Below are 12,111 nucleotides of genomic sequence, written 5' to 3'. Positions count from 1 at the left end.
TGTGGCTTTAGATAAGGTCTTTCCGGTGCTGGGCCTCAGTCTCCTCTATAGAATGGACATTGTCATAATCATGACTGCCTCCTGGAGTTTGAGGATTAAAACATCTGGAACAGCACCTGCACAGAATAAGGCCCAAAGGTGTAGACAGTGAGTTAAAAAGGTGTTCTTATTCTAGTGGCTTCTCACAGCTTTGCATAGGCTTACTTTCTGGAGCCTGTTCACAGTTTCTGCCCATCTGTCCCATCCCATCCTTCCTCCACAGACTGGTCTCTTTTGAGCACCTGCTGTATGCCAGCCTCGGTTCCAGGTGTTGTGTAGATGACCATGAAGGAAACTGTCTTCTGCCCTGAGGGAGCTGATACTTTAGTGAGGGAGAGGATACTAGATGATCAAACCTATCCACACTTAATTGTTAAGAACACAGCCAATAGGGGTGACGTCTGTGACGGGTAACAGGGTTCATGTAGTTATGTAGTGGGTGAAGTCCTCTCTTATGTGGGTCCAAGGGGTGGCCTGTGAGAGGAGGGCCCCCCTCAGTTGAATGTCTCGGGGAAAGCTCTGTAGGCGAAGAACAGCATGTGTGAAGGCCTGGATGGTGGGGGCTTGGTGTGTTCAAGAAACAAAAAGGAGACTAGCGTGGCTGTGGCTGAGCCAGTAGGGTGAGAAGAGCCTGCGTGAGACCGTCTTTGGGCTGTGCAAGGGGTTGGATTTTTTCTAGATTTTGATAGGAGCCTCTTCTAAGGCAACAATTTCTTGACCTTGGCACTGTTGTTTGGGGTCAGCTGTGTCTTTGTGGGGCTGTCCTGTGCACTGCTGGGTGTTTAGCGGCCTTCTTGGCCTCTACACACTGGATGCCAAGAGCACCGCCTTCTCAGCTGTGACAACCAAAAATGTCTCTAGACATTGGTAAATATCTTCTAGGGGGCAAAATCACCCCCCAAGTTGAGAACCACTGAGCTCCGGCTATGTGGGACACGGGTGAGACTGGCCTGGCATTAGGTGACCTGGTTCGAATCTTGTGTTTTGTTACCAATTTGCTGTTTGACCTCAGACCAGCGTCTCATACTCTTGGTTTCTCCATCAGGTGGGAGCTTGTTTGAGATGGCAAACTCACAGTCTGACTACCCTCTCCCTGCCACATCCATGGCAGACATCACTAGTCAATCATGGTGTGGCTTCCTGCTCAGTCTAGAGCTCTGGGGCCATGGAGACACTCTGGTCAGGAGCCCAGTAAACACTGTCTCTGGTTCCCTCCTCCAAGCAGCAAGCAGGAGTCCAGCAACCCTGGATTCAAGTTCAGCTCTGTTAGTTCCTGGTGGGTGACCTTTGTTAGGTTACTCAACTTTTGGGATTCAGTTTTTCTCTATAGAATGGGGACAAAATATTCAATGCAAAAGTAATTGCAGTTTTTGCCATTGAAAGTAATTTTGCCCCTGAAAACTGTTGGTGGGGATTGAAATGAACTTACAATGGGACTTTGTAGGTCTTAGCAAGTGTTTGTTTCATGAATGGAGCAGGTGTCTTCTTCCAGGGTGTGGAGTAGTGGGAGCTCTTACGCACTGCGGATTGGAGTGCAGATTGGAACAGTCATGTTGGACAAGCATTATTCATTGTCAAGTCGAATGTGGACCAAACTATAATCAATCATCCCATGCCTAGAGGAACTTGCACACCTGAGCCCCAGAAAACTTACGTATACAAGGGGAATTCCTTCTCCTGTGCCCCACAAGGCCTGGTTATATACTTAGAGGATCTTGAGTACCTGAGCTCCAGACACCTATGTATCACCTAGAGGAACTTGCATACCTGTACCCTAGTCGAGGTGGTGTACACCTGAAAGCACTAACACCTGAGTGCCATTGTGTACAGTAAGGACATTTGAAACAACCCAGGTGCCTGCAGCATGGTAGGAGTTACCTCATGCAGTAATTTTGACTACTAAGCAGTGAAATGAACAACTTGAAGTCTGGCTTATTGTGGATTCCCCAAAGAACATGTCCTGAGACTGATTCAAGGGCAAGTCGTGTACTTGGGAGGCCACCCCAGAAAGCATCAACAGGAGAGTCAGGGAGTGAGGCAGGGAGGAGGAGACAGCCAAGAAAGGCATGTCATCAAGTGGGTTACCGTGGGGGCCACCGGAGCTGAATCCCATGGAGGCACTCGGGGAGATAGTGGCCATCCAGTGCCTCAGTTTCCTCATCTGTCTTTTCCTGCCAGCTCCTGCTGGCCATCACTGAGGGCTGCTCCCAGGCAGCCTTATTTCTTCAGCACTTCTGACCTGCCCTATACATGAAAGTGGGGCCTTTAGGCCAAGAGGTGTGGGTGCTGGCAGCTGGATATGGTGTGGGGTAAGGGTGGGGTCTGGCTGGCAGATGGTGCCTGGTATACTTACCAACATGGGTAAATGCGGAAGATGTGATGTTGAGTGAGAAAAATCAAGTTGCTGAAAGTATGCTACTTATAAAAATGTTGTGAACATGCAAAACAGTATTCTGTCTTGCTTATAGATGCACACGGGCTTGGTAAGTGGTTAGAGGCATGCGTGGGAATGAGAAGCACCAGGTCCAAGTACCTTGCAGGGAGAGAAGGGGCCCAGTGGCTCATCTCCCGCTGCAACAAGTCCTTTCTGCCTTTTCTGTTGAATACATTGAGGTATGATATTTGCATGGTACTGTGGGTAAACTGAACTAATCTCAAGTGCACGCTGCTGGGGCTTTGCACATGCAGCGAACTGTGTCACCACTGCTCAGATCAAGATACAGAACGTTTTTAGCAACCCTGAGGGCCTCCTCATCCCCTTTCCAGTCTACACCTCCCCCAGACTTGTTGAATTTCTTTTCACAAATAGTTTCAACCAAGTTTGGTGTAGCGTTAAGATTTGCCAAAGCTGGGTAGTGATGAGTTTGTGGGTGTTTGTTGTTTTTCTCTGTTCTTTTCTGTATCCTTGACGTATTTCATCATCATATTCATAAAACGAAGAGGAGGACTTGGGCAGATGTGAGGACAAGTGGTCCAGGCACGGGCAGAGCTTCCAAGGCTGGAGTTTCTCAGGCAGCCCTGGAAATCCTGAGAACAGGATTCCGAGATGAGAGCTGCTTTTGACCTGAGCGTTTCAAAGCTGTCAAGCCTTGGACAAAGAGTCGCCCTGGAGGGTCCCTTTTACCATCCCTGCCGGTGCAGGGGATGCTGGTGCTGCCTGGAAAAGCCAGTCGTGTCTTGGGCAGCAGGAGGGCTGGGCGCAGAGCCCCTGCTACCCATTCTTTCCGGGTCATGAGCAGCCCATTGTGCCCTTCATGGCGGCTTGTTTGCAGTTCCTCAGTGGGTGGCCTGAGCCTCCCATTGTTGCCACACAATAGCGGTGAGCCAGCTCCAGTGAAGAATCCGGGACAGGGGACAGGAAGCCCCAATCTAGGCCAGCCAAGAGTGCCGCACTCCCAGCTTCCTGCCCTCCCTGGCTGTGCTGGGTGGGGCTGCCTTTGTCTCCCTCTAGTCTGGGGAAGCTGGAAACTTGACTTCCTCTCAGTATCCCAGGCCCTGTTAAAACATCCTCTAGGAACCCCCGTCCTGTCCCCCGCACCCATTGTCCTTTGAAAAGCAGGATCAGCAGAGTTCCAGGGGGCCCAAATCAAGGCTTCTGCCATGTGTCAGGCACTGTGCCAGGCATATCCATACCTTCCTTTGATTTTCAATCACCTACTGTTTGCTGGGCACTACATTTGGCCCTGAAGACGGAGCTGTGAACAAGAGAGACAGGGTCCCTGCCTTCAGGGAGCTTCCATTCACTTTTTCTCATGATATTCTGAAAGGTGCTGTATTCCTGTGATCTCCACTGGGAAGAGTAAACGAAGGCTCAGAGAGGCTAGCGCACTTTCCTGAGCTCACATGGCAGGAAAGACCCCTGGTTCAAACCCAAACTCACGAGTTTCTAAACCTGGCCTCTGTTGTTGGATTGGGGGTTATGGTTTCATCCTAGCCACTCCCTGCTTCTCCTGGCCTTTCCCTTAGGAGCTTGTGTAGATTGCTTAACCTCAGTTTTCTCATCTGTCAAATGAGCGCTTAATGCAAGATGGGAAGATAGGAGTTTGCATTAAGATGAGGAGGGCCTCTTGGTGGAGGTGACATTTGAACTAAGGGTGGATGGGTGAGGAGGCTGTTCAGGGCAGAATTGGGGAAAACATCTTGCCATTAGGAAACAGCATGTGCAAAGGTCCTGAGGCAGGAGTGTATTTGGCAGGTGGATGGAATCTAGAATGAGAGTGTGGCTGAGGATAGTTTATATTGAGGTGTGTGGGGGGATGAAGTACCAGAAGGTGAGATCAGAGAGGTTAACAAGGACAAGGTCATGGGGACCATGGAAAGATTTGGAATTTAAGTGCAATGGGAAGCCATGGACATTTTAAAGGTGTGGATTGACTGATCTCCTGTACAGATTTAAAGGGATCTCCCTGACTGTGTGTAGAGAACAGACTTTTGGGAGGGTGAAGGGGACCAGGGAGGAAATGGCTATGTTAGTCCAGGCAGGAGGTGATGGTGGCTTGGACTTGGGGGCGGGGGGTGGCTGTGGAGATGGGGGCCAGTGGTTGTAGTTTTTGGGTAAAGCTGGTAGCATTTGCTGATGTATTGGAAGTGGAGTGTCAGAGGAGAGGGGCCGAGGATGACATGTATGTTTTGGCTGGAGCCCTTGAAAGGCAGAGGTGCCATTAATCAAGTAGGGAAGAGCTCAGTGTGCGTTTTTTTTTTTTTTTTGAGACGGAGTTTCACTCATGTTACCCAGGCTGGAGTGCAATGGCGCGATCTCGGCTCACCGCAACCTCCGCCTCCTGGGTTCAGGCAATTCTCCTGCCTCAGCCTCCTGAGTAGCTGGGATTACAGGCACGCACCACCATGCCCAGCTAATTTTTTGTATTTTTAGTAGAGACGGGGTTTCACCACGTTGACCAGGATGGTCTCGATCTCTTGACCTCGTGATCCACCCGCCTCGGCCTCCCAAAGTGCTGGGATTACAGGCGTGAGCCACCGCGCCCGGCATTCGGTGTGCATTTTGAGGGAAGTCCAGGACTTAAGCGTTCGGCAGCTTGAGTTTGAGGTGCCCCTTGGACATCCAGGTGGAGACATTGAAGCTGCAGCTGGATATAAGAGTCTGGGGGTTTCAGGGGAGAAGTCCAGTCTGGGGTTATAAACATGGGGGTCGTCAAAAAAAGGGGATTTAATCCATTTATGCTTAAGGTTGCAAATATTTTTTTGTGAAAAATCAGACCCTGGAGATGACCTTGAGCAGTAGGATATAACTAACTCCCACAAGCTTCATGCTCCAATAATGGAACACTAGGCACAAATGGGTTAAAGCCCCAAGACTGGCTGAGATGGCCCTGCACTCTGTGTGGACAGAGACAGAGCTGCCTTCCTGTGTCTTGCCATTTTCTGTGACTGGCTGTGTGGACCATCATTGTGCCGCCTCCCAAGAGGCTTGAGTCTGGGCAGGTGGCTGGGCTCCCAGGGGTGGGCATGGATGTGTCGTGTATCTGGGTGATGGAAAGGCTATCATGGCCATGTGCCGAGGGCCAGCCTCCTCCCTGCTTACCTGCCCCACTTCCCCTGACCCCAGAACTATCTTGGGCTGTCCCCACCGTCTCTCCTGCACTCAGAGATCTCCCTAGACAAGCACGATGGGATGAGACAGGCGCTTCATCAGCCTGCACCTGGGCTTTATGACAGGGAGACCATGTGCTCACCTGGGCCAGCCCCGACGTGGACCTCCACGCTGTAATCAATCTTGGCAGGGCAAACGACTGGTAGGCCCCACAGCTTCCCGTGGCCCTGCAGCTGTGACAGCACCATAAATTCCTTCTCCCAGGGGTATCGAGACCAACTCGGCCATAGAGACCCCCCACCCAGACAGTGCTGAAGGAATTGAGAAGCAGACACCCAGATAGAACAGCAAAGTGGGACTATCCAGGAGACCAACCGCCTTCCAAGCTGAGAGCCTCAGGGGGCTGAGAGCATTCTGGGCCGAGGGCCTCAAGCAGCTGCCGACCCACACATTTATTCTCTCTGAACAGGTGATTATCATTAACAAACAGGTGTTCAGTGTCTTCTCATAGAACCAAGATAAACTAGGTAGACAGGTGGTGCCTGCTTACCTCTGATCAAGGACAAACCAGAAAGTATTCTCCACGAGGGAGCCTCTGGGGCAGGGTCACATATCCCGTGCTGAAAGAATTGTTTTAACTGGTGTGTGATATTTATATACTGTCCTGCCACTTTCGAATGGCCCAAATGGTTTTCCACTTGGTTGGGGGAACGGCTAGGTTTTCCTTGCCATCGTTCTTCTGGCAAGCAATATATTCTATCACACACTCAGCGTTTCTCAGCAATCGTACACTTAGCATCTCTCAACACAGAGGTCTCCATGTAGCTGCTTCCAGGTTAGCCTACAGCCAGGTCCCACATCCTGGGGTTGGGGCAAGCTAGGCGGAGGTGGCTGTGGGTGCTGGGCCTCGGTCTCCCTTAGATGCTGACTTTGCTGTCTCTCTCTCCCTCACCCTTTATCGCTGTGACTCTCTCAGCCCATCGGTGTGACCCCTTGGCAGCTCTTCCTTCTGCCAGTTTTCCACCCACATCTCCTGGTGCCAGGTCAGCTCTTGTTTGCAGCACTGCGCCCTACTGCTCTGGTCTCCTCACTTTTACGCTCAACCCCTAAAATTCAGTTCCTTGCAATAACAGAAGGCTCTTTTACCAACACTTTAAAACTGGGAGACTTTTCTTTCTAAAAAAATTCAAATTTCTGGCTTCATTTAAAAAAAAAAAAAAACAAAAAACACCCAAATCGGAACCTCTGCATTCCGGGCCTGTGGCCTCGCCACCTGGCCCCACGTGAATGGTGCGTCCTTGGCTCCTGCAGTCCCTGTTGCTCCTGCCCTGTTTCCGTAACACTCGTCTGCTGTGTCTCACGGAGGAGAGATGTGATTTATCTGTTATAAGCCCCTGAAAGGTGGCAGAAGGATTGTGGGCCATTCAAATAGTAGGTTCCCGGCGTCTGCAGGTAGGCTCCTCGTGAGATGATTTGGAAGGACCTCTGAGCTATATTAAGTAGAAGATCCAGGTGCAGGGCATCCTGTGTATGTTGCTATTTTTTGGTGTGTAAAGAGATTAAAAAAAGATAGGAACACGTGTGTGTGTGTGTGTTTGTGTTTGTTTTTGCATAGATTTTTTGGAAGGATACCCAAGAAACTAGTAGCTGGGGTTCCTGTAGGGTGAGGAGGGACTGGATGGTTGGGGCTGGGGTAAGGAGAAAGACTTTTTGTGCTTTTGCCGTTTTATATTTTTGACTTTTGAGCCATGTGAATGTGTTATTCAGAAGCTAAGTTGTAAAGCAAAGTAAAATTGAAAGGGGAAATAAAGTCTGAGAGGCAGCCCTGGTGAGGAAGCAGGTGTGTATCTCTTTGGGCTGAAGGTTCCTCGAGGGCAGGGGCTTTGAGATTTTCTCTGCTGTTATCTTCAGGGCCCAGCGCGGGGTGTGGCATAGGTGCATAGTAAACCCCTAGTGACTGTGTGGGAGTGAGGGCTGTTCCAGTGTGTTTGATGTGTAAGCAGAGCACATTTTTCCTTGTCCCCTTCCTGTGTCCCTGGACCCGTGGTACTTCTTACGTCCTGGTTGGCATTTGAACTTGAGAGCGTTCTGTAGGGCTGTCCTTGGGAGAGCTGGAGGCACGGACACTCACCTCTCTCCGCTTCTCTCCTCCAGGCATTCCTGCAGCGCATCCGGCAGAACGTCACCGACTCGGTGGAGAAGGGCCTCACGGAGGAGAATGTCAAGGTGTGGACGCTTGGGTTTACCCCTTTGCTAGAGCATCTCTGCCGCTTTGTGCCTTGTTCTTCCCTTCAATGCTCAGAGGGTGTGCATGCAGGGGGAGGCGCGCCACCCACTGGCTGCTGACCACTGGCTTTGCCCTGCCCCAGCTTGCTCTCTGTAGCCACTGGATGCCTTTTGTCCTGTGAGCAAGCTGTGCTTGGTGGACGTCAGCAGGAATCAGCCCCGGGCCCCGCTTTCCAACACAAGACTTTCCGTGCTCAGTGTGACATCCCCCACCCCTGCTTCTGGGCTCCTGGTGTCAGGCCCTCTGGCTTGGAGCCAGTGGAAAATCCCCTCCCGAGTGCCCCTGGGAGCCTGGCACCTCCAGTCCTTCTCCTGGCAGCCCCGGCCCCCACCTCCGCCTTGGGCATCCAGTGTCCAGGCAGGGCTGATGAGTAATTGGGTCCAGTTTGGCCTTGGCCTTGGGTTCTGGGGAGTTTGAGGAGGAGATCAATAGGCCTTCTGTGTGCATGGCTCAGCCCCAGCCTGGCTCTCCAGTCCTGGCTTTCTGTGTGACCTCACTCTCTGAGCCGCCTTTCAGGCTTCGGGGCTCTGACGGTCCTGGTGTCCAAGGTGCCCAGTATTTACAGCACACAAAGGACTCGGTCATGGAAAACATCCCCCCAAACGCCCTGGTGAATGTGGACGGTGGCCTTGCATGTTGACAACTCTACACCTAATTATTTACATAAGAAAGCTGAATCTTAGAGATGTCAAGGAATTGCTGAAGGTCTCTGCATGGCTGGTCCTGGAGGTGGGGTGTGTGTGTGTGTTCACGCACTGGGATTTAAACAATATACGTGCATCCATTTATTGACTCATTCATTCAGCAAATATTACCGAGCACCTACTGTTTATTCCACCTATTTATTGCACTATTTATTATAGTTTTAAAATTCTTTATTATAATTTTAAATTGCAACTTATTACAGTTTTTAAAAATTACCTTTTTTTTTAATGAGGTAGAAGTCTCATACAGTAAAGCGTGCAGCTCCTTAGTGCTGAGTGCAGTGTCTGTCTACATGCGAATGCACCAGTGTAACCATGACCCAAATGAAGGCAGAGAACATTTCCTGGCCTCAGCTGTCCCCTCTGTGCCCACCTCCATCAGTCCTCCCTCCCTAAGGGTAATCCCTGGCTCCTGGGACCATTGATTGTCCTTTGCTCCTCCCACCCCACCCCACCTGTGGGATTTGCCCATGGTGTTGTGTGTAGCTGTGGTTCATTGTATGAATGTAACACAATTATCCATTCTCCCGTGGATGGATATTTGGGTTATTTCCAGTTTTTGGCTGTTACAACTATTTAAAAAAAAAATTCAATCATCAAAGACTCAGAGAGGGAAAGGAAGAAGAATAATTGCTTATTGCAGGGACTGTCCTGTACATTGCAGGAAGGGTAAACAGCATCCCTGGCCTCTGTCTATGAAACACCCCCTTTTCCTCCCAATTTGTGACAACCAAAAATGTCCCTTCACCTTGCTGCACATCCCGTGTGTGTGTGTGTGGCAGGGGTGGTGGGTAAAATTGCTCCTGGTTGGGAACAACTGATCGGAAGTTAAATTCTAAAATGCAGGATTACTGGGTCAAATCGTATTGGTATCTTACACTTTTAGATTGATGTGGGGAAACAGGGATCTCATATATTGTTTGTGAGAGTTGAGGCAGCGTATGTCAAACCCCCTTCCTTATTGTGTTTGCTTCTACCACGTTGTTTTAATGGGTGCATGAACATATACTTGCCATTTCCAGCCTCAGTCCTGCGGCTGGACACAGCAGTTATGTTGCATACTAAATGTGGAGCTGCTTGCTAGACGCTGACCTTGGGAATATTATTTTATCTGAGACTTAGTTCTTCCTCTGTAAATTGGGGATAATACTGGTTTCTATCTCATGGATTTACAGTGGGAATTAGAGTCCATAAATGCTTATAAAGTTCTTAACACAGGATTAGTCACTAATCCTGATGATAGTAAACATATGTTGGTAATATTTCTGTTAATATGATTTTTATTAGTGGTAAACCAGTTCCGGCGTGTGAGAGTTCTTTGACTGGAGTCTCATCCACACCAGGGTTTGTATGTTTTTAGTGCTTGGCTTTGCTCTCCCTCTGTGCCTTGGTTAACGCTCTCCACTGGCCTCTTTTCCTCACAGATCCTGTTCTCGAACATCGAAGACATCCTGGAAGTTCATAAGGATTTCTTGGCCGCCTTAGAGTACTGTTTACACCCAGAGCCACAGTCTCAGCATGAACTTGGGAATGTTTTCTTGAAATTCGTGAGTACCATGCCACTGCCCCTGGTGGACTCTAGCTTTTGAGAAGTGGGCTTCTCCCTGGGTCCGTGCCCCACCTCCTTTCACCAGCTTTCTCTGTAGGCCTGTCTGGGAGACAGGGTGGCAAGGTGGGTAGGTGGGCCCAGTCTTCTTTCCTGGAACTATGGAAAGCGGGTCAGGCCCAGCAGACTGTGGGCATTTTTAGTGACTCCCCTTTCCCTCAGTTTCACATGGAGGGTGGCCCCTTGCTAATTGCCTGTGTCCTGGGGTCCTGTGACCTCCTGGCCTGGTGGGGACCTTCTTCCACAGTGACCATCAGAGGTAGCTAGTGGCCAGGAAGATAGACTTGGCGTCAGACAGACCTGGGTTTGAGTCCAGGCTCAGGCAGCCACTGGCCAGTGAGGGTGTCTAATCTTTGGGTGCCCAGTTGGGCTGTTGGTCAGAGAGGCTGACGCTTGTTGCAATAGCCTCTCTCTTTTTGCAGGATTACTAATGCATTTGGAATTGTAGGTGGTAGGCTGGAAGAAGGAAGGCAACTGCTTTTCCATACCGTCTTCTTCTGTACTACCTGGGAGCCCCCTCACAGGTAGAAGAACCCATGTAGCCTCATGGGCAGGAGATGTGAGCCAAATTCCTTTGCCTCTGTGAGCCTCTGTTTCTTCCTGTGATTGAGAAGTAGGGACAATTCTGCCTACCTCCTTGGGAAGTCTCAGAGGTAAAGAAATAAAACAGAGAGCATAGAGCAGCACTTCTCAGCTGGGGCAGCTCTGGCCCCCAGGGGACATTGGACAGTGTCCAGACACATTTTTGGTTGTAACAGCTCTGGGGTGCTACTGGTTTCTAGTAGGTAGAGGCCAGGGATGCCACCAAACATCCTGTAATGCACAGGACAGCCCCCATAGCAGAGAGTTATCTGACCTCAAATGTCAGTGGCGCCAAGGTGGAGAAACTTTGTACCTGCACGCAGTCGCTCTCAACTCTCATCATCATCATCATGATTGTCATCGCGTCATCGGCATCACTAACTCACTTCTCCAAGGGATCACCTCTGAGTGACCACAGCCTAAGAAGATGGAGCTGTGTGGCTCTGCCCTCAGAGGGCGGTGGGGGGCAAATCTCATGTACGATCAGGTGTGCAGAGTACCCCAGGACGCAGTCTTTCAGCCAGGGGCCAGCCACCCTCTATGTGAAAGCGAGGACAAGGAAAGCTCCTGGCTAGGCTGCTCAGCGACTCATGAACTGTAGTCCTCTCAGCAAGTTGATTGATCTTGTCTGTGCCTCAGTATCCTTACCCATAAATGGGGTATAAATCCATGATATTGTGGGGATTAAGTGAGATAATACAAGGAGCCTGCTCACTGCGGCTCCTGGCGCGCGGTAAGTGCTCAGTAAATGTTGACATTATCTTCCTATTCATGTAGCGGACGCTCCTCCATGTTTGAAATTGGACAAATAAAAGTGCATTGGGGCGCAGGTGGGCTGGGTGCCGGCGGGATCACTGAGCAGAGGAGGGACGCTGTCCACTTTGGGTTGCAGGGGCCCTTTGGGTGCTGTGATAGGCAGTAAGTGTGGAGGGAGAGCCGGAAGCAGGCAGGTAATCTAAGAGGTTACCCCGCCAAGTGAGATGAAGGTGGCTTGGACCAGCATGGTAGCAGTGGAGGTGGTGAGAAGTGGCACATGGCCACAGTGGTTCAGTAAAGGTGTTTGAATAGAGAAATGAAAAGAATGAGCGGGACAGTCTTCTCCAGGTTCAGAGGATTCAGGGAGTGCTTGTTTCTCTGGAGCTGACAGCCAACGTTCAGATCCCTGTTCTACTGCTTGCCAGCCCAGCGACCTGGGGCAAGTCCTTTCACCTCTCAGGGCCTCAGTCTCCAACTCTGTAAAATGGGGGTAACGACAATAGCTGCCGCAGGGGGCTGTCAGGAGGATGAATGGCCTGGCCCATTAGCAGCCCGCTAATGCCGTGTGAGTGTTAGCTGTGGGTGT

The 12,111-nt window shown here is 50.5% G+C and overlaps 1 protein-coding gene across 1 annotated transcript in view; it reads left to right on the top strand.

Annotated features, from left to right (window-relative positions):
- PREX1 (phosphatidylinositol-3,4,5-trisphosphate dependent Rac exchange factor 1) overlaps positions 1-12,111 on the top strand; it is a 205,015-nt gene that overhangs the window by 72,763 nt on the left and 120,141 nt on the right. Inside the window, exons 2-3 of the mRNA XM_017541375.2 lie at positions 7,745-7,816; positions 10,006-10,128. Of these exons, the coding sequence (XP_017396864.1) occupies positions 7,745-7,816; positions 10,006-10,128 (195 nt within the window). The remainder of the gene's footprint in view (positions 1-7,744; positions 7,817-10,005; positions 10,129-12,111) is intronic.

This window comes from Cebus imitator, unplaced genomic scaffold, assembly GCF_001604975.1.
Source record: "Cebus imitator isolate Cc_AM_T3 unplaced genomic scaffold, Cebus_imitator-1.0 Scaffold132, whole genome shotgun sequence".
In the NCBI taxonomy this organism is placed as follows: Eukaryota; Metazoa; Chordata; class Mammalia; order Primates; family Cebidae; genus Cebus; species Cebus imitator.
Note: the sequence above shows the minus strand (reverse complement) of the source record. Positions and strands in the feature narration are given on the sequence as shown.